The sequence below is a fragment of the Myotis myotis genome, unplaced genomic scaffold (genome assembly GCF_014108235.1).
Source record: "Myotis myotis isolate mMyoMyo1 unplaced genomic scaffold, mMyoMyo1.p scaffold_m19_p_21, whole genome shotgun sequence".
In the NCBI taxonomy this organism is placed as follows: domain Eukaryota; kingdom Metazoa; phylum Chordata; class Mammalia; order Chiroptera; family Vespertilionidae; genus Myotis; species Myotis myotis.
The window spans coordinates 14,841,557-14,859,848 of record NW_023416326.1 but is presented as its reverse complement, the minus strand read 5'-3'; the positions used below and the strand labels follow the sequence as shown (position 1 = coordinate 14,859,848).

Below are 18,292 nucleotides of genomic sequence, written 5' to 3'. Positions count from 1 at the left end.
TAAATTCAACAACTCTTCCTAATAAAAAATATAATCAATTCTAAAATGCAAATATTATATGTCTAAAATTTATACCGAGAGATATCAGCTTTAGATATCAGGTTATTGGAGATATGAGGTTAAAAAGCAGGAAAAAATAGCTTAAAGGAGTTCAACGTGCTTGCCACCGGAAAGCAAACATAAGAGGTATGGAGGGGCACTATTTTTCAATATAATCTTTTCTACACTAGCTGAGTGTTATTTTAATTACATGCAGTATTACTTGATTATAATTAATTAAAAATCAAAAATACATGTGTATAACGACTGAGTCAATCCAAGAATATGAAAATATTCTGACTAAGCCACTATGATCATCTGCAGTCAGCAATATTTTTCAGTCAAGACAGTTAATTAATGGATATCAAGATCATAGACAGACACAATAATTTTATAATGAAAACCCTAATTGGTCTCTGTCCAACAGGAATTAAATTATACCTTTCATATCCGTATTATCTTGCCTTCTGACGCACTCCACATCCCACTCAGTCTATTCCATGGCTGAACAACAAGTCCCTCTGTTCCTGAAATGGCCAACAGGAGAGGAGCGCTCTCCTGCACTTCTGCGTCAGAAGCTCAGGGGCTGTGAGTTAGCCCTCTAGCCACCGGTTGGGTTTGAAAATATTTATGCTTTTTTATTTTGGGAACAAAGTATAATACTGATAATGAGGTATAACTTAAGAGTACTCACGGGAGGAGGAAATGTGATTTCCCATCTAGTTGATGCTAAATATGACCTAAATTACTGGGCACGAGGAAGGCCTAAAATTTATGTTACGTCCATGTACTTTATCACCTCAAACAAAGAAAACACATCCCTTCCTTCTTTTTCAGCCACACTGCAGCGTGACCTTCTGAAGTTTCCTTTTTCCTTCCAGGTGATTATCTCCATCTTAATCTAATTTCAGTGACCAAAAGAGAAGCGTCGGGGAGAAAGGAGACCAGGTCTGGCGTGACCTGGGTCTAACCCATGCTGAGATGGCTCTGGTTCTTCGCACGCCAGGTTTCTGAAGCGCCGGCAAAGTGAGGCAGACCAGATTCCAATCCCCACAAATGTCAGAGAGATGTGGATGCAGCTACTGAGTAAAGAATGCTCTTCGTTATTTCCTAAGAATGTGCTCACTGGAGTACAGGATGGAAAGAGACCCCAAATATAACCTAGGTAGAAAGATGGTTACACTTACATATCGACAACACACTTGCTCTTAGAACCTAGTCAGCATTTTGTTAAGAAACTCAAGCAGTCCTGGCTGGTGTGCTCACTGGTTACAGTACCCACCCCCCGCCCAAGGGTCTCGGGTTCGATTCCTGGTCAAGGGCGCGTACCTGGATTGCAGGTTCGATCCTCAGCCCTAGTCAGGGCACCTGCAGGAGGCAACCAATCAATGTGTCTCTCGCACATCGATGTTTCCCTCTCTTCCCCTCTCTCCCTCGCTTCCACTCTCTCTGAAAAATCAATGGAAAAAAATATCCTAGGGTGAGAATTAGCCAAAACCAAAACAAAAAAAACCTGTCAAGCAGCCCTGGCAAGGCCCATGTGAAGAGAACAAAGGCCCCAGGCCTAGACCCCTGGCTGAAGCCTGAGCTGATGGGCCACCACCTTTGTGGGTGAGCCATCTTGATAGTTGATCTTCCCATCCCAGGTGAGTCATATGCTAAAGAGCAGGGAGAGAGCAGTCCCTGCCTCGTCCTGTCCAAACTGCAGACTCGTGAGCAAAGAGTGACTGCTGTCTTCTGTTAGTCACTACATTCCAGGGCCTACGGTGGACAGACGTGCTGCTTCTCCTTCGACGCAGGGCTTGGTCCTCTTGTCAGCGGACGGCTCCCAGAGAGCCTCTCCACCACAAGGCCTGCCTTCTTGGACAGCCACAGCCACTGAGTGACTGATACAGAAATGTAAAGACGCACTGTTTGGCTAACTGAGCACAACTCTGATGCTCTGATGAGCCATGAACTCTCCAGGATGCCTAGTGGGGCTGGCTGAGGTTTGGCCTGCCGTGCAATCTGGTTTCTCCCCCTTTCTAATCCTGCTTCTGCCAACACCCTTCCATAGGTGTTAATGCACCTTGCATTACATATTCTATCTCTGCGCCTGCTTCTAGAAAACACGTTATACAGCAACGGATAAATAGGACAACAGGCCAGCAAAACGCCACGTCCTGATATAAGAAGCAAAGTAATTTCTGAGATTCAGAACCACTCAAGTCTATGACATCTTGCAAGTAAGGTGGCAGCCAGCCAACCAGATACCAAGTATCCTATCTAATAAAAGAGAAACATGGTAATTGGTGTACGACCACTACCGTTCCCATTGGCTAATCAGGGCAATATGCAAATTAACTGCCAGCCAAGATGGCGGCCGGCAGCCAGGCAGCTTAAACTGAACATGAGGCTTGCTTGCTTCAGTGACGGAGGACTCCAACGTTCCCTGCCTGCCTTGCTGGCCTCTGAGTCTGCAGTTTAAGAAACATTGTAACAAATATAGAAGCTAAACAAAACCCCAGAAACCAGTTTTCAGCGAGCTGGGATCTCAGAGCTGGAGTTGATACAGAGTTTCAATTATAGAACCTAAACAAACCAGATACCTGCTTTCAACAGCTTAGGCCTCAGAGCTGGAGCTAGGCTAGAGCTGGCCCAGAATAAAAAAAGAGAAGAAAAAAAGGAGCAGTTGGGAGCTTCAGTCACCCCCAGCCTGAAAACAGCCCTCAGCCCCTCACCCAGACTGGCCAGGCACCCCAGTGGGGACCCCCACCCTGAAGGGTGTGTGACTAGCTGCAAACAGCCATCATCCCCTCATCCAGGCTGGCCAGGCACCCCAGTGGGGACCCCCACCCTGGTGTGTGACCAGCTGCAAACAGCCATCATCCCCTCATCCAGGCTGGCCAGGCACCCCAGTGGGGACCCCCACCCTAATCCAGGACACCCTTCAGGGCAAACCAGCCAGCCCCCACCCATGCACCAGGCCTCTATTCTATATAGTAAAAGGGTAATATGCCTCCCAGCACCGGGATCAGCGGAGCCGCGAGGCCTCCCGGCACCGGGATCAGTGTGACAGGGGGCAGCGCCCAAACCCCATGATCACCCTGCGGCTCTGTGTGTGACAGGGGGCGGGGCCACAACCTCCCTATCAGCCCTGCTCTGTTCATGACAGGGGAAGGCACCCCAACCCCCTGATCGGCCCCGCTCTGTGCCTGATAGGGGGGAGCTCCCCAATCCCCTGATTGCCCTGCGGCTCTGTGTGTGACAGGGTGCGGCGCCCCAACCCCCCCAACCCACGGGCCCTGCTCTGTGTGTAATGGGGTAGAGCCATAACCTCCCCATCGGCCCTGCCCTGAGTGTGACAGTGGCGGCGCCCCAACCCCCTAATCGGCCCTGTTCTGTGGGTGATAGAGGGCGGCGCCCCAACCCCCTGATCCGCCCTGCTCTGTGCGTGACAGGGGGGAGCTCCCCAACCCCCTGATCCGCCCTGCTCTGTGCGTGACAGGGGGGAACTCCCCAACCCCCCGATCGGCCCTGCTCTGTGCGTGACAGGGGGTGGCGCCGCAACCTCCCCATCGACCCTGCCTTGAGTGTGACAGGGGGCGGTGCCCCAACTCCTCAATCGGCCCTACCCTGAGCGTTACTGAGGGTGGCATCGCAACCTCCCAATCTGCCCTGCTCTGTGCATGACAAGGGGTGGCGCCCCAACTCCCCAATCAGCCCTGCTCTGAGCCCGACGAGGGGCTGCACCTAGGGATTGGGCCTGCCCTCTGCCACCCGGGAGCAGGCCTAAGCCAGCAGGTCGTTATCTCCCGAGGGGCCCCAGATTGCGAGAGGGCACAGGCCGGGCTAAGGGACCCCCCTTCCCCCAGTGCACAAATTTTTGTGCACCGGGCCTCTAGTTGTCAATAAAAGGGGTAGAAAAGCCCTGTCTGGCTGTGGATAGAGCATTGGCCTATGGATGGAAGGGTCTCTGGTTTGCTTCTGGTGAAGGGCATTTACCTCCGTTGCAGGCTCAATCCCCAGGGTGCGTGTGGGAGGCAACCAATTGATGTGTCCCTCTCACATCAATGTTTCTCTCTCTCTCTGTCCCGCTGCCTCCCTTCCCCTCTCTCTAGAAATCAATGGAAAAATATCCTCGAGGGTTAACAAAAAAATAAAATAAAAAGGAGAAGGGAAATTCAGGCGAAACATTAATTCTAACCTTGAAAATCAATGAAAACAGTGAAAGAGAAATGTTTAGAAGAGATTAAATCTCTACATTATCAATGTAAAAACATTACTCAAGTTTCTTCCTAACTTGAATATGAATCATACCAATCATACCAATTATCATTCACTGAAGTTTTTAAAATCAGTAATTTTTCTTGTCCCCAATCAAAAGCAAATTACATTTGGCTTAAAAGGAACAGTATTATTTTAAAACTCTCAGTCAAAATATTTATAATGATATATTTTTTTCTTATAGCATTAAGGATAAAAAAGCATTCCAAACAATGACCATGTTGAAAAGCCAATATTCTGTGGGTCGTTCTTACTTTAATACTTCATCGGACTGTCAATACCAGAGCATGATTATTGTAAATATTATGCCTGGAATGGAAAAGGTGGATATAACAAAACTGTATTCTTCTGAAATTGCTTTAAAATATATCTGTGAACTGTTATTTTATCTAGGCACTCCTGTCTTCACTGAAATCAACTTGTTTCAAAATTCATACTTATTCACCTGACTTTTCTTTGGTAAATCCAATTTCATATTCCAAAGTTAACACAACTCTTGGAAACAAATAGTGCAAGCTGCCTCCTCCACGGGACAGGCAGACTCACACTGATGTTGTTGTTGTGTCCGTCATATCAATGTTATACGAAATGTAGATTAGCCAGACAAATATGATTTTTTTGTAAGAAAGCCTCACTAGCCCTAGCCGGTTTTGCTCAGTGGATAGAGCGTCAGCTTGTGGACCAAAGGGTGCCGGGTTCGATTCTGGTTCAAGGGCATGTACCTCGGTTGCAGGCTCCTCCTCGGCCCAAGCCCTGGTGGGGGCATTAAGGAGGCAACCAATCGATGTATTTCTCTCACATAGATGTTTCTCTGTCTCTCCCTCACTCTTCCGCTCTCCCTAACAATCAATGGAAAAATATCCTGGGGTGAGGATGAACAAAAAAAAAAGCCCTCCCCAGAGGCCAATGGGTGTCCTGTATATCGAAAAGCTAATCTCACCCCAAGAGAGGCCTGGCCTTTGCCCTCAGGCAATGGGAGGGGATCCCGAGGCTCCTGGAATATCAGGCCAGACAGAAGTATCTTTGTTTTCCTGGGGACTTGGCCACCAAGCAGTCTAGCAATGTGATTTATGAGAGATGTAATTTACAGGGGACATGTGGTATCTGTTTTACTTCTGAAACTAAAGGTACCACCCCAACCTCTGGGAAGGGCTAGAGACTAATGGTCAATCATGCAAGCAATATGCTGAGACTCCCAGAACCCTGGAAAACAACAGCTCAAGTGTGCTTCCTTGTTGGCAACACTCCACGCTACTGCGCACATGGGTGCGCCTGGTACTTCTCCTGGACTCTGCCCTGTGCGCTGCTTCTCCTGGCTGGTTCCATCTGCACCCCTTCCATCAATAGGCTGTAACTCTAAGCACAGCTTTCAGTGAGTTCTGTGCGACCCTGCAAGTTATGGAAACTGAGGGTCGTTTTGGGAACCGCCCAAATCTGCAATTGATGTCAGACGTAAGGGTGGTCTTTTGGAATTGTTCCCGCTATTTCTGAAGTTGGCCCCAAATCCTCACAGTCACTGAAATATCAAATGCACTGTAATACAGTGACTGTCTTTATGTAACATAATTTCAATAATGGTGCACAGCCTGAGTTCACCTATAGCTAACAAATTTTAACTATAATGTTATCTATTCTTTATTAATTTCAGACTATAATAAAATTACCTCCTCCATTAGCAGTAAGAAAAATGACAATTTTGAAATGGGACTCCAGCCTGGGAGAGACTAAGAGTGGTTTTATATTAGCTTCATGCCGTGAAGTATTTCTATCTCACTGTAAAAGTGTAATGATTTTACATCTACCAAGAGGATACCTGCCGAATCACACCACAAATCCACACTGAAAGAGATGAATCAGCCCAAAGCCCTGGTGGAGGCCAGCACACACCTATCCTTCATAAAAAGCTTAGGGGATAAGGGATGGAAAACTCTCCAGAACTGAATTCCATGGGTTTCCCCCAACAAACCCATTAAGATAGGTTGGATCCATTTCCTATAATGCATCAGTACTTTTTTATTTATTTATTTGTTTTTAGAAATATATTTTATTGATTTTTTACAGAGAGGAAGGGAGAGGGATAGAGAGTTAGAAACATCGACCAGCTGCCTCCTGCACACCTCTTACTGGGGATGTGCCCGCAACCAAGGTACATGCCCTTGACTGGAATCGAACCTGGGGCCCTTCAGTCTGTAGGCCAATGCTCTATCCACCGAGCCAAACCAGTACATTTTTAGAGTTAAACATAATCTATAAAATGTTAACAGTAAGAAGATGAGGTCAATAAAACTGCAATCACAAACCTTGAATATAGAACAAATTCCATTGGGGAAACACGGGAGTTATGAAGAAAGCCATGAATGAGAGAATTGTTTTTAGTTTTTGTCTTATTTTTGAACTAGGGTAAGGAGAGATTACTTCAAAAAACACATTCCACTCCAAGAATTTGTTCAAGTCAGTACTTAACTTTAAAACAAACACAGGAGAGCACACATACACCAGTAAGTCCCATGAAACCAGCTTAATTTGCCTTCAGAGAGAGATTCTATTCAACAAAAAGCTAGTGTGCCTGCACCCTTACGCTCTTAGTCTAATCTGAAATTTGGACATTTTCACATGAATTATCTATGCCAGAAAAGAAGTAAAAGTATGCATGAAAAACATGAAAACATAACTTGACAATGTCTGTTCATTAGTTATTTTATCCTGTTTTAGACTCTTTACTTTTAAATATAATTTCAATCTCACAACTCTTTAGTCCTCCACATGTTTTAGTCCTCCACTTTATCGTACACATTCTTACTTTAAGTTATCTAAATCCATCATGGAATGAGGTGAAAAGGAAAGAAATGACTAGGTAAAGAACTCGACTGAGAAAATAAAAGCCAGTGGACACTATTCAACAGTAACTGATGCAACTAATTTTGAAATTTAAATATAATTTAGCCTAAATATCAGATAACAACAACTGTTCCTAAAATATGATTTGATGATGAGAGTACTACACTGCAGCAACCTATTAATCCACACTCAGTAAGGAAACCTTGCAACAACCATAACGCTCCAGGTCTAGTAAAGAAAACCGTCAGAGAGGAATAATACAATACATCTCCTGAGCACAACAGGAAAACACTAGTCTATAACTCCAGGAGCTTAAAATCTAATGGAGAAAATAAGGCAAATATAAAAATAAAGAAGGTGATAAGGAATATTATCCTATATTGAACACAGCATAAATTACCAGTGATCTTATACAAATTGTTCACCTTAGTTCATCGCATTACTGTGTACCACATTCAGGGATGTGATGTGCCTTGGAGAGGCAAAACAATTAAAACCACCGCAGAATAAATACTTTGATTGATGAGAAACGTATCTTAGTCCCCAATAAATCTGGTATAAATAGACCTCTGCTTCTAGATATCACAAGGCAATGAAGGAACATCTTACTCACCTGTGTACATAATGCAGCTGATGAACGGAATCAATTGCTATCACCATCTCAGCCAAGTAAAATCGAGCCATATCTTCAGGCAATCTATCTTCAAATTTGCTGAGCAGAGTAAGCAAATCCCCACCAACATAATAATCCATAACTAGATACTTGGAAAGAAACAATAAAATGTACTCAATAAATTTTTAAAAGGGCGAAAAAGAGTATATTTAATGTAACCCAAGGTCAAACAGCACTAAGTAAAAGACTGGTTGTCAACTAACAAGAAGCTACATAAGATTATCATCAGCAGTCATTACAAAACCTGTAAAAGTCATAAAGCAGTAAAATACACTTTTAAAAACTGGGGCAGGGAACAACATAGGATTACTGTTGTTTTATTACTGTATTTTGCAAAGTAACAACATCATGACCTCCAATAATACACCATAGTTTTACCAACATTTCATTGAAGAATGAACATTTTAATTCTGCAAAGTTCATTTCAAAAACTCAGAATATATTACAGTTCTTTATGTTGAATAAATTCATTTTCATCATCACTACATTTCCTTATTTCATCTTGGAGCAGTAACAACTTCATTATAATGAGCAGCTGGATAAGCATTTGAAAACCACTGCAACAAAGAATACAGTAATTCTCACGATACCTATGCTTCTCTTCCCATTTCTAATCGTGCACAAATATCAGAATGGACCTTTCTAGGGTACATATAAACAGAAGGCAACTAATTTTAGATATGGACTATTATGAGTTTGTGTCTGATACTGAGATTTATAATAAGAAATATCTATCTATCTATCTATCTATCTATCTATCTATCTATCTATCTATCTATCTATAGGCACAGAGCAGAGATCCTGAAAACTCTTAGAATTTCTTAAGTGACAAGACAAAGATGTCTTTTATCTATATACTAGAGGCCCAGTGCACAAAAATTTGTGCACTCAGCAGGGAGGGGGGTCCCTCAGTCCGGCCTGTGCCCTTTCGCAGTCTGGGACCCTTCAGGGGATGACCACCTGTTGACTTAGGCCCGCTTCCCAGGGGATTGGGCCTAAGATGGCAATCAGACATCCCTCTGGCAGCCCGGCAGCCCTAGGGGGATGTCCACTTGCCAGCGGGGAGCAGGCCTAAACTGCAGTCAGACATCCTTAGCACTGCTGAGGATGCAGGAGAGGCTCCCACCACCACCCCTGTACTGGCAGCCATCAGCCTGGCTTGTGGCTGAGCAAAGCTCCTCCCATGTGAGAGCGCCCTGACCACCAGAGGGCAGCTCCTGCATTGAGCGTCTGCCCCCTGGTGGGCAGTGTGTGTCATAGTGACCAGTCATTCCCAGTCCTTCTGCCGTTAGGGTCAGTTTGCATATTACCCTTTTACTATATAGGATAGAGGCCTGGTGCATGGGTGGGGGCCAGCTGGTTTGCCCTGAAGGGTGTCCTGGATCAGGGTGGGGGTCCCCACTGGGGTGCCTGGCCAGCCTGGGTGAGGGGATGATGGCTATTTGCATCTGGTCACACCCCCTTCAGGGTGGGGGTCCCCACTGGGGTGCCTGGCCAGTCTGGGTGAGGGGCTGAGGGCCATTTTCAGGCTGGCGGGTGACTGAAGCTCCCAACCTCTCCTTTTTTTCTTTTTCTTTTTTTTATTCTGCGATTTATTTACCTTCTATGGCTGTCACTGGAACTGAGAGCCGGCTTTAGCTCTGAGGCTCGGCTCCAGCTCTAAGACCTCAGCTGCTGAAAGCAGGTATCTGGGTTTGTTTGGCTTCTATAATTGAAACACTGTTGCAGCTCCAGCTCTGAGACCTGGCTGGCTGAAAGCAGGTTTCTGGGGTTTGTTTAGCTTCTATAATTGCAACACTGTTTCTTAGAGTGCAGCTCAGAGGCCAGCAGTGGCAGGCGGGGAACCTTGGCCTCCTCCATCACTGGAGCAAGCAAGCCTCCTGTTCGTTTCAGCTGCCTGGCTGCCGGCCGCCATCTTGGTTGGCAGTTAATTTGCATATCACCCTGATTAGCCAATGGGAAGCGTGTCAGAGGTACGGTTAATTACCATGTTTGTCTATTATTAGATAGGATATAAAAGCCTAAGTGACCATTCGACCGATAGCTATGATGTACACTGTCCACCAGGGGACAGACGCTCAACGCACAGGCATGGAAACATGGAACAGACTGATGAATCTCAGAGGGAAGGAGGGGGAGGGCAGGAAGAGACTAACCAAAGATCTTATAGGCATGCTAGAGGCCCGGTGCATGGATTCGTGCACTGGTTGGGTCCCTTGGCCTGGCCTGCGGGGATTGGGCCGAAACCGGCAGTCCGACATCCCCCAAGGGGGCCTAGATTGTGAGAGGGCACAGGCCAGGCTGAGGGACCCCACCAGTGCATGAATCTGTGCACCAGACCTCTAGTTATTGATAACAAGCCCCTTTCAACTACACCAGAGTTGATGTTAATGAGGCAACTTGTGGAAAGCTCCTAGGTAACCTAAGGATGAGAGCTGGCTGCCAGGGGAACCAACCAGGATGAGAGAGTTGGAACTTTCAGTCCCGCCCACCCCTAGCCTCTAAGAAATGGGCTGGAGTAGAGATTGAATCAATCATGATTGATCCATGATTTAAACAAACATGCCCGTGTAATGAAGCCTTCATAAAAATCCAAAAGGATGGGGTTTGGAGAGCTTCCAGGTTGGCCAACAAGTGGAGGTGCTGAGAGCAGTGCACTCTCAGAGAGGGCATGGAAGCTCTGTGCCCCTCTCCCTGTGCATCTCTTTCACCTGAGTTCTGTGAGCTGCTCTAGCAAATTAACTGAACCCACAGAGGGAATCTAAGCATGTCAATACAATGCAAATTAATCACTGCTAACTGAAGGTTAGGTGGAAGTTCTCAACTGACCAGTTAAGTGGATTTTTAACTATTAACATTTCCTTTTCACTTGTACCAAGACCCCAAAATTAATGCTAGAACTATATATAGTTTGAGTTCAAAAGATCTATCTGCTGCAAACCTGTGTAGGAATGAAGACCTCACTTCTTTTTATCTGTATGGGAATGAAGATCTCATTTCTTTTTACTTTTGACAGCATGGGAAATAAATAAAGCAATTTGACATTGTATTTGATTCAAGCAACATTAGCTATCAAAATGAATTCACCATAGTGTGAGTTTTCCATATAAGTGCTGCTTTGCCTTGTAATTTAGGTTAAATATATTTTAAAAACATATGAAGTCTACAGAAAAAGCTATTTTCCAAAGCAATTCAATATTTCAGAATAATAGTTGAGGATGGGTATTTCAGTTCAAAAATATTTCAACCTTGGTCCTTTGTTCAAAATATTGCAATAATATGTTACCACTACAAAACCACTGAACAGCTGTATTGTATAGCAGGACAGGATATTCAGCTTTGATTTCTGACACAAATTCATGAAAATGATAACACTTGTGTCCACGAGACTTAATGAAGTTCAACGTTGATACTACTGGTTCAATAACACATGGCAGGTTAAAATATTTGCTGCAAACCACCTGCTGATTAATAAGACAGCATGAGGTGCTTACAGTACCTAATATTTAACCATTTGTGCATATTTCCAACTAGGCCTCTTTCTGCTTCACACACGTCATCACTCTCCACTATAATACATCTTAGCAGATTCGAATTCAGTTTGTGCCAGATTAGTGTTTTCTGAACGTCTTTGGAAATGCTATTGACTATAACTGTACCACATAAACTATTCATACAGGCTAATTTCTCAGTTACTTCAAACTCAGCACTGACTCTTCAAATAACAAGAACTGAGCAAAATCAGTAACATTTTTCAACTCAAAGAGCCAAAGAAAACCACTCAAAATCATTTCCCTGGTTTTATAATCAACCATTGATGTTGTTCCCAATTTCCTCAATTCTTGAGCAACTGTTCTCACCAAAAGGCTAAAAGTCTTAGACAAGTTAATTTTCTGTGGACACTTTTCTTTGGCTGCTGCAATCAGACATGATTTAATTATCTCAACATTGGTGTAAGGCTTTCCTTGCTTGGCTAACAAATGAGCCACTCAAGGAACTTCCTACAGTTGCAGCCTCATTTCATTTTTTATTTTTGTAAAGTAATTCTGCTATGATAAGATATTCTGTTTTAAATTTTCTAACTTTACTGACTGCTGTTCTCCTGTGTTAGGAATGTTGGAATGAGTGCTCAGTGTGCAAACATTTTTATTTGCTTCCATTAGTACAGTTGTAGTGTAGTTGCATAATAAACAATATGCTGTCATTTAATTTGTTAACAAAATAATCCACATTCTGCTGTGCTTTAAACGAATGATATTTGAAGTCTATCGTTTTCTTCTCCTTAATTTGCCATAATCCATATGTACTATTAACAATGACACAATACAGCAATATATACAGTGGGGCCTTGACTTACGAATTTAATTCGTTCCGAGACCGAGCTCGTTAAGGAGCTCGTTAACTCAAATTACTCTATCAACTCAATGCAAAAAATCGGCTGAGAGACAGCTGGTATCTCAAAAAACTCGTTAGTCAGGACACTCGTAAGTCAAGGCCCCACTGTATAGCAGTTCCAAAGCTATCAAGTTATAACTGTCACTGCAATTTGCAAAGCAATGGCAGTAACACATGCAGTGTGTTTCCCTGTCACAGGGCCAGTCTCTGTCACAATAGTCAACTCAGCCACTGTGGTGCAAAGGCAGCCGTAGACAATACATAAATCAACGGCATGGCTGTTTTCCAATAAAATTTCATGGCCACTGAAATTCAAATTTAATATAATATTCACAAGTCACAAAATACTCTTTTGATTTCTTTTCAACTATTTAAAAATATAGAAACAATTCTTAGCTTGCAGGCTATAAAAAATGGGTGGTGGGCCAGATTTGAGCTGCAGGCCATAGTTTGCTGAAATATGATTTATAGGAACTCCCAGATGTGTAGTGCTATTCACCCTCAGATGCACCAGACTCATTAAATGAATCACATGACATTCAAAGCTAACACAGGCCACATTAAATGAATCATCTTCCCCTCTGTTCTAAATTTTCTTGTCCCCCTGTTTCTCCAACTCAATTCATCAAGTACCAACCACTGAATCCCACAAAGCAGACCTGGCAAACTGGGAGTCATTCTGACTCCTCTCCTCCACTGACTTCCACTCCAGCACATCGGTGAGAGAGAAAAACAACGGAAGGTGTCTCCTGTGCACGCCCAGCCTGGGGATGAATCCGCAACCCGAGGGTGTGCCCTGACCAGACTGAACTCCCAGCCTTTTGGTGGGTGTGATGATGCCCCACCAACGGAGCCACCCGGCCAAAGCTCATTCCCTAGTTTTGCTCCTGAAATCCATCCCCACACCGCTGCCAGGATGGTCTATGTAACGTATAAAACTGTACCACACTCCCCTTAATACCCAACTTGAAATTAGAATAAAATCTGAATTCCTCAGCATGATCCACACACTGGAAGCCTCATTTCATATCTTTCTCCCTTCCTTGCTGTCCTCTAATCACACTAGCCTTCCTCTCATCTTTCACACCCTAGTCCTTTCAGACACCAAACTCACAGGAACAGAAATCAGATTCATGGCTACCAGAGGGGGGAAGCCGGGGAGAGGGGACTGCAGAAATGTACCAATTTCAGTTGTAAGATAAATAACTCCTGGGATATGATGCACACACGATGCGATCACTAACACTGCTCCATGAGACATAAGAAAGTTGTTAAGAGAGGAAGTCCTAAGAGCTGTCAACACAAGGAGATTTTTTCCCCCTTTTTATTTTCTTTTTATTGTAGCTACATGAGAAAACAGGTATTAGCTGAACCTATTGTGGTAATCAGTTCACATTATATGTAAATTAAACCCTCATGCTGTAGGCTGTAAACTTATTCAGTGATATATGTCAATTATTCCTCAGTAAAACTGGAAAAATGATTCTTACCAGGTTGTTGTCATCCTGGAAAGCATAATGCAAAGTTGTAATCCATTTATTGTCTCCATTCACTAACACATCCCTTTCTTCACGAAAACATGCCGTCTGAAAAGAGAAAATGCATTTTAGATAGAGGACACTTTATGTAAAGCTAGGAAATACACTATGCAGACATTCGCTCAATGTATTTGTTATACTTGCTATTCTGGAAAAAGAGTGCATCCAATATTATATGACTTTCAACAAGTCAACCAGAAATAAGACACCTGGAGGAGTATGCTTCAAATACCATTAAGAGTTCAAAGAATCAGGAAGCACACAGCATCATTCAACACTCATGGTCCAACCTGCCACCTAGATAATACACTAAACATTTTTCCACATTTACTTCTGATCTTTTTATTTTTAAGGAAATAAGATACAAGTTGTAGCCTTCCTACTACTATTGGATTCTCCTCCCTTCCTTCCCTGATATAATAAATAATCTGAAGTTAGCATATACTAATAGTATTCCCATCATATGCTTTGATCACATGTCTGTGACTAAAAAAATAGAAGTGTTTTGAAAATTTCCAAAAATGGTATAATTTTTATCTACTCTTTTGCAACTTGATTACTTTTTACTCAATCGTGACTTATTTTCCTCTAATTGCTATGATATTCCACGTTTGAATACTCAGAAATTTATGCAACCCTCCTCATCATGAAAACATAGGTTATTTGCAATTTTATGTTATTACAATGTTGCAATGAATATATTTGTACAAATATACAAGAGTTTATCTAGATTATACATTTAAAAGTAGAAATGGTAGAAGCATTTTCAACTGCAGCCACATAAAACCAATTTTCTTTTCTAAGTGGTGTGCCAATTACTACCCTCACCCCACTATATGAAATCTACCCTTTTCCTCACATCCTCAACTGTACTTGGCATTATTAGACTTTTAAGTGTGTATCAATATGATAGGTGTGAAATAATATCTTATTGTTCTCTTCATTAATTTATTCCTACTTATAGGTGCAGATAAATAACTTTACATATATGCTTATTGAACACCTGAACTTTCTCTGAACTGTTCACTCCCTTTGTCCATTTTCTCTAATGAATTGTCTTTTTCTTTTTTTTTTTTACAGAGAGGAAGGGAGAGGGATAGAGAGTTAGAAACATCGATAAGAGAGAAACATCGATCAGCTGCCTCCTGCAGACCCCCTACTGGGGATGGGCCCGCAACCAAGGTACATGCCCCTGACCGGAATCGAACCTGGGACCCTTCAGTCCGCAGGCCGACGCTCTCTCTGTCCACTGAGCCAAACCGGTTACGGCTTGTCTTTTTCTTATTAATTTGTAAAAGTTTTGATTTTTTCTGAGAACATTTCCATATTATAAAGGTAAAGTAGAAACTGAACATCTCCATGAGTCGCCCTTACTTTCATTATCCACTTGCGTCCAGAGGGTACCATGTAAGTTCTGCTGAATATCTTCTCAGAAAATTTCTGTGTATACATAAGCTTATACACACATACCATACACAATTCATGTGGTATCCCATATCTTTTCTTTACAAATGAGATCACAGTACTCTGGAGGCTGTTTGGTTAAGTAACAAACAATATATCTAAACACCTTTCCATTAGAGACCTAATTTTTCTTAATGGTTGTACCATGCTCCATACACACTGAAAAATCATCATATAGTACTCTACATATAGGTGCTTCATACTTATTTAGCACAAGGTAAATTCAACAGCAATGACATACAAAACAATTAACATTACCTATTTTACCCTAATTAGGTATCCTGATTTTTAATAAGTATTTACATAAATTTTATTTGATCAAATATAATTTCCAAAGACATGTATAAAATAGTATCACCAGAGAAAATATTAAAAGCAATTAAAGATTAAACCCTGTAATTGGATTATTAAAATCTACATTATGCTTTGGTTCATTTTAGGGAGAAAGTGGAATCACTTTGGCATGCTCACCACTACATTTTGGTTTAGAATTTAACTGCTGGGAAGTTGTGTTTGCTGCTAACCTTTCAGAGTTGGTAAAGGCTATGAGGGCCTAGGAGACACCCTTCTCCCGGCTTTCCTTTATTATGACTGCTATCTGGAATTTTTGAGACATTCCAGCTAGAATCTAATAAACATCTGATAGATGACTCCAAACTAAATAAAGCTCCAAAGACTTTTTGTCAACAAAACAAATTAAACTTCAGTAGATTCTTTTCTATTCTGTTTCATAAAAAAAATTTTTTTAAATAAAATATAAAGAAACTATTTATATAGTTTAATATAAAGTTCTGATATAAAACTTTAAATATATACAAGAATGTACCCATCAATCAACTTCAACAATTATGTTATTGCTCAATCTTGTTTCATCTTACTACCAACCTCCCTCCACACACATATGTGCACACCCATGTGTACAAATTTTCAAGCAAATCCCAGACATCAGTTGGCTTTATCCATAAACATTCAGGATGAAACTACTCCTATTAGTGCCTCAGACACTGAGTTTTGATGTGAAGTGCAGTCTCTTTTTTTGGTTCAATAAGTCACACTGTCCTCAGTTGTCACAACTGGGGCGAAGGGCGTTAATGCCATGGCATCCAGTGGGAAGGGGCCAGGATGCTGCCACACATCCTACAATGCATAGGACAGTCCCACAAGGAATTATTTGGCACCAAATATCACAAGTGCCCTTGCTGAGAAACCCTGTCCTTGATCAATATTAGCCAAACCACGATGCATACCATGAGGTTAATAAAGTTGTCCCAAGATTCAACATGGTTAAAGGCTGTAAAAATCTCTACTTCAATTGCCCTTAAAAAAAAAAAACTGAAATAAAAAAAATATATTCCCCTTTAAAAACAGAACACTTAAGTCTCTAAGAATGCAATGACCAGGAGGAGGGGTTACTGGAGATCACATGACTTCTTCAGATCCTGTCACTCAGTTTATATTCAACCAAACATTTTGCTGGGGACAGTGATGGATTTGACGGATTTGCAGTTTGACATTTTTATTGTTTAAATTTTATCCTTAATGGGCTATTGGTTAAAGAGAAAGAGCAATAGGAATACCTATGATAAAACAGAAGTTCATATGGCCCAGATAAAAAGAATAATAATTCTGCAAAACTGTCACATGGTTCTCTTCCCTAGATCCATAGGTACACAGTCATAAAGCAACACTCTTATACATTCCTATACAGTACATCCAATTACCTGAATACTTGGAAATCATGTGTTAAAACAAGAAAATCCACTCATGACTATATGTACTTTTGGCTTCTCGTTTAGACTTCTATCTCCTATAAAATATTAACAGAGAAATTCTTTCAAATAATAACTAAATTATTCCAATATTCGAGGGGAGAAAAGCCAAAACTTTTCATTTTTTTAAAAAAAATAAACAAATGGAATTTTAAATTAAAAAAATGCAAGAATTCCAGTATCAGGTCTTTTTTAATGTTTTTATTGAGTTTTTAGAGAGTGAAGAAGGGAGAGGTATAGAGTAGAAACATCAAGAGAAACACTGATAGGCTGCCTCCTACACACTCCCCCCCGCCCCAGTGGGGGTCAGCCACAACCCGGGCCGGTGCCCTGACTACAAATCGAATTGATGACCTCCTGGTTCTTGGGTCAGTGCACATCCACTGAGCCACACCAGCCAGGCATCCAATGTCAGGTCTTATACACCAAGACATCAATTTACTTTTAAATCTCCAATGTATATTTGATGGCTGAACCAAACATGGGATGCCACTTTTTAACTTATCTGTCAGAAAAAATGTTTTAAGGAAGAGAAATCATTTGATAACATCTAAAAACTGGCAAATGAGGGAGACAACAAACACGTTTTCAAAGACAATTTAGCAATAGCTACTAAAGATTAATGTGTGCTTGTCCCCCGAACCCAAGAGGTTTCATTACTGAGGAGTTAATCCAGGGAGTGGATAAATTCTAGGGTCAGCACGTGAAAATCCTATAGCGTAAAATTATTTTTAAATCACTTCCACCCCGGGACACAGCAACTGGAGCAGCCCAGGACAGTCAACGGCGCGTCTCTGATTAGCACCGCTCACAGTCCCGGTGACTTTCATTTCACGTGCACATGCTCTGAGACTGCACGATGCACCCGATGGCATAGGGCAGCGGTTCTCAACCTGTGGGTCGTCACCCCTTTGGGGTCGAACAACCCTTTCACAGGGGTCGCCTAAGGCCATTGGAAAACACATATATAATCACATATTGTTTTTGTGGTTAATCACTATGCTTTCATTGTGTTCAATTTGTAACAATGAAATTGGGGGTCACCACCACATGAGGAACTGTATTAAAGGGTCGTGGCATTAGGAAGGTTGAGAACCATGGTCACCGAGGCAGTGCTGTTCCACAGGAACCCCAGGTCCCTAGTTGGTCCACCTTCCCTCTCTGCCTTTCAGAGCCTGGCCATGTTTGTTTTATAATTAATGTGCAGAGTCTTCGGCTACTAATGGAAAGGACAGGGAGAAGAATTTCCATTCCCTCTTGCCTCAAACACAGGATATCTTAGTGCGTTCTAATTCAAGAAAATAATATTT

The 18,292-nt window shown here is 42.3% G+C and overlaps 1 protein-coding gene across 10 annotated transcripts in view; it reads right to left on the bottom strand.

Moving 5' to 3' along the window:
* The window catches only part of CDC42BPA (CDC42 binding protein kinase alpha), a 197,622-nt gene that overhangs the window by 120,643 nt on the left and 58,687 nt on the right, over positions 1–18,292 (bottom strand). For all 10 annotated transcript variants that reach the window (XR_004975057.1, XM_036355002.1, XM_036355003.1 and 7 more), the window contains exons 4-5: positions 13,702–13,797; positions 7,757–7,905 (exon numbers count right to left, since the gene is read on the bottom strand). Coding sequence is in view for 9 of the 10 variants with exons in the window: in XM_036355002.1 (XP_036210895.1) it covers positions 7,757–7,905; positions 13,702–13,797 (245 nt within the window). In the remaining variant the exon portion in view is untranslated. The remainder of the gene's footprint in view (positions 1–7,756; positions 7,906–13,701; positions 13,798–18,292) is intronic.